The sequence below is a fragment of the Empidonax traillii genome, unplaced genomic scaffold (genome assembly GCF_003031625.1).
Source record: "Empidonax traillii isolate 1590-97213 ecotype Southwest subspecies unplaced genomic scaffold, ASM303162v1 scaffold2833:size24265, whole genome shotgun sequence".
Lineage (NCBI taxonomy): Eukaryota > Metazoa > Chordata > Aves > Passeriformes > Tyrannidae > Empidonax > Empidonax traillii.
The window spans coordinates 22969-24265 of record NW_020958026.1 but is presented as its reverse complement, the minus strand read 5'-3'; the positions used below and the strand labels follow the sequence as shown (position 1 = coordinate 24265).

Genomic DNA, 1297 nt, shown 5'->3' with positions numbered 1-1297 from the left:
CCCAGTTCCTGCTGCTGGCATTCTCAGACAGGCGGGAGCTGCAGCTGCTGCACTTCTGGCTCTTCCTGGGCATCTCCCTGGCTGCCCTCCTGGGCAACGGCCTCATCCTCAGCGCCGTAGCCTGCGACCAGCACCTGCACACCCCCAGGGACTTCTTCCTGCAGCACCTCTCCCTCACAGACCTGGGCTGCATCTGCACCACTGTGCCCAAAGCCATGCACAACTCCCTCTGGGCCACCACAACCATCTCCTACACAGGATGTGCTGCACAGGCCTTTTTCTTTGTCTTTTTCATGTCAGCAGAGTTTTCCCTCCTGACCATCATGTGCTACGATCGCTACGTTGCCATCTGCAAACCCCTGCACTACGGGACCCTCCTGGGCAGCAGAGCTTGTGCCCACATGGCAGCAGCTGCCTGGGCCTCTGGGTTTCTCAGTTCTCTACTGCACACAGCCAATACATTTTCCCTGCCCCTGTGCCAGGGCAATGCCCTGGGCCAGTTCTTCTGTGAAATCCCTCACATCCTCAGGCTCTCCTGCTCACACTCAGGCTACCTCAGGGAAATTGGGCTCATTGTGTTTAGTGCCTGTTTAGGGTTTGGCTGTTTCATTTTCATAGTTTTCTCCTATGTGCAGATCTTCAGGGCTGTGCTGAGGATCCCCTCTGAGCAGGGACGGCACAAAGCCTTTTCCATGTGCCTCCCTCACCTGACTGTGGTCTCCCTTTTCCTCAGCACCGCATTATTAGCTTACCTGAAGTCCCCCTCCATCTCCTCCCCATCCTTGGATCTGACTGTATCAGTTCTGTACTCGGTGGTGCCTCCATCCCTGAACCCCCTCATCTACAGCCTGAGGAACCAGGAGCTCAGGGATGCCATAAGGAAAATGATGACTGGATGCTTTTCTGGAGAAATAAAATGCTTGTTTTCTCATTTGTAGCATTCAGCAGGGGACTCCCTAACGGTTCAGCCTTCCTGCTCAGGTTTTTCATGGAGGTCATGGGGTTTTTGCAATAAATTCCTGTGCAAGAAACATTATTATGCATCAGCCTTCTTTTTTAGTGTCCATTTGATTGGACCCAGAGATGTAAAAATGTTCAGTTGTGCTCCCTGAGTATTTAAACAAAATAAAGGATCCTGCAGTGCCTTCTTTGTCCAAGACCCTTCTTCTCAGCTGTCCCTAAAGGACAGCACACTGCAGGACAGGGGGGATTGGCAAAGGCCAAGGGCACAAGAATCCCAGCACAGCAGCACTGCCAGGGAGCAGCAGAGCTTGGGCTTTGCAGAGCTGCTCTTTCC

The 1297-nt window shown here is 53.1% G+C and overlaps 1 protein-coding gene across 1 annotated transcript; it reads left to right on the top strand.

Moving 5' to 3' along the window:
* Nucleotides 1-5: 5 nt before the first annotated feature.
* LOC114072257 (olfactory receptor 14J1-like) lies at nucleotides 6-896 on the top strand (the record flags this gene model as incomplete). Its single annotated transcript, XM_027910175.1, has 1 exon — nucleotides 6-896. A coding segment is annotated over one exon (891 nt), but the record flags the coding sequence as incomplete, so codon positions are not given.
* Nucleotides 897-1297: the final 401 nt, after the last annotated feature.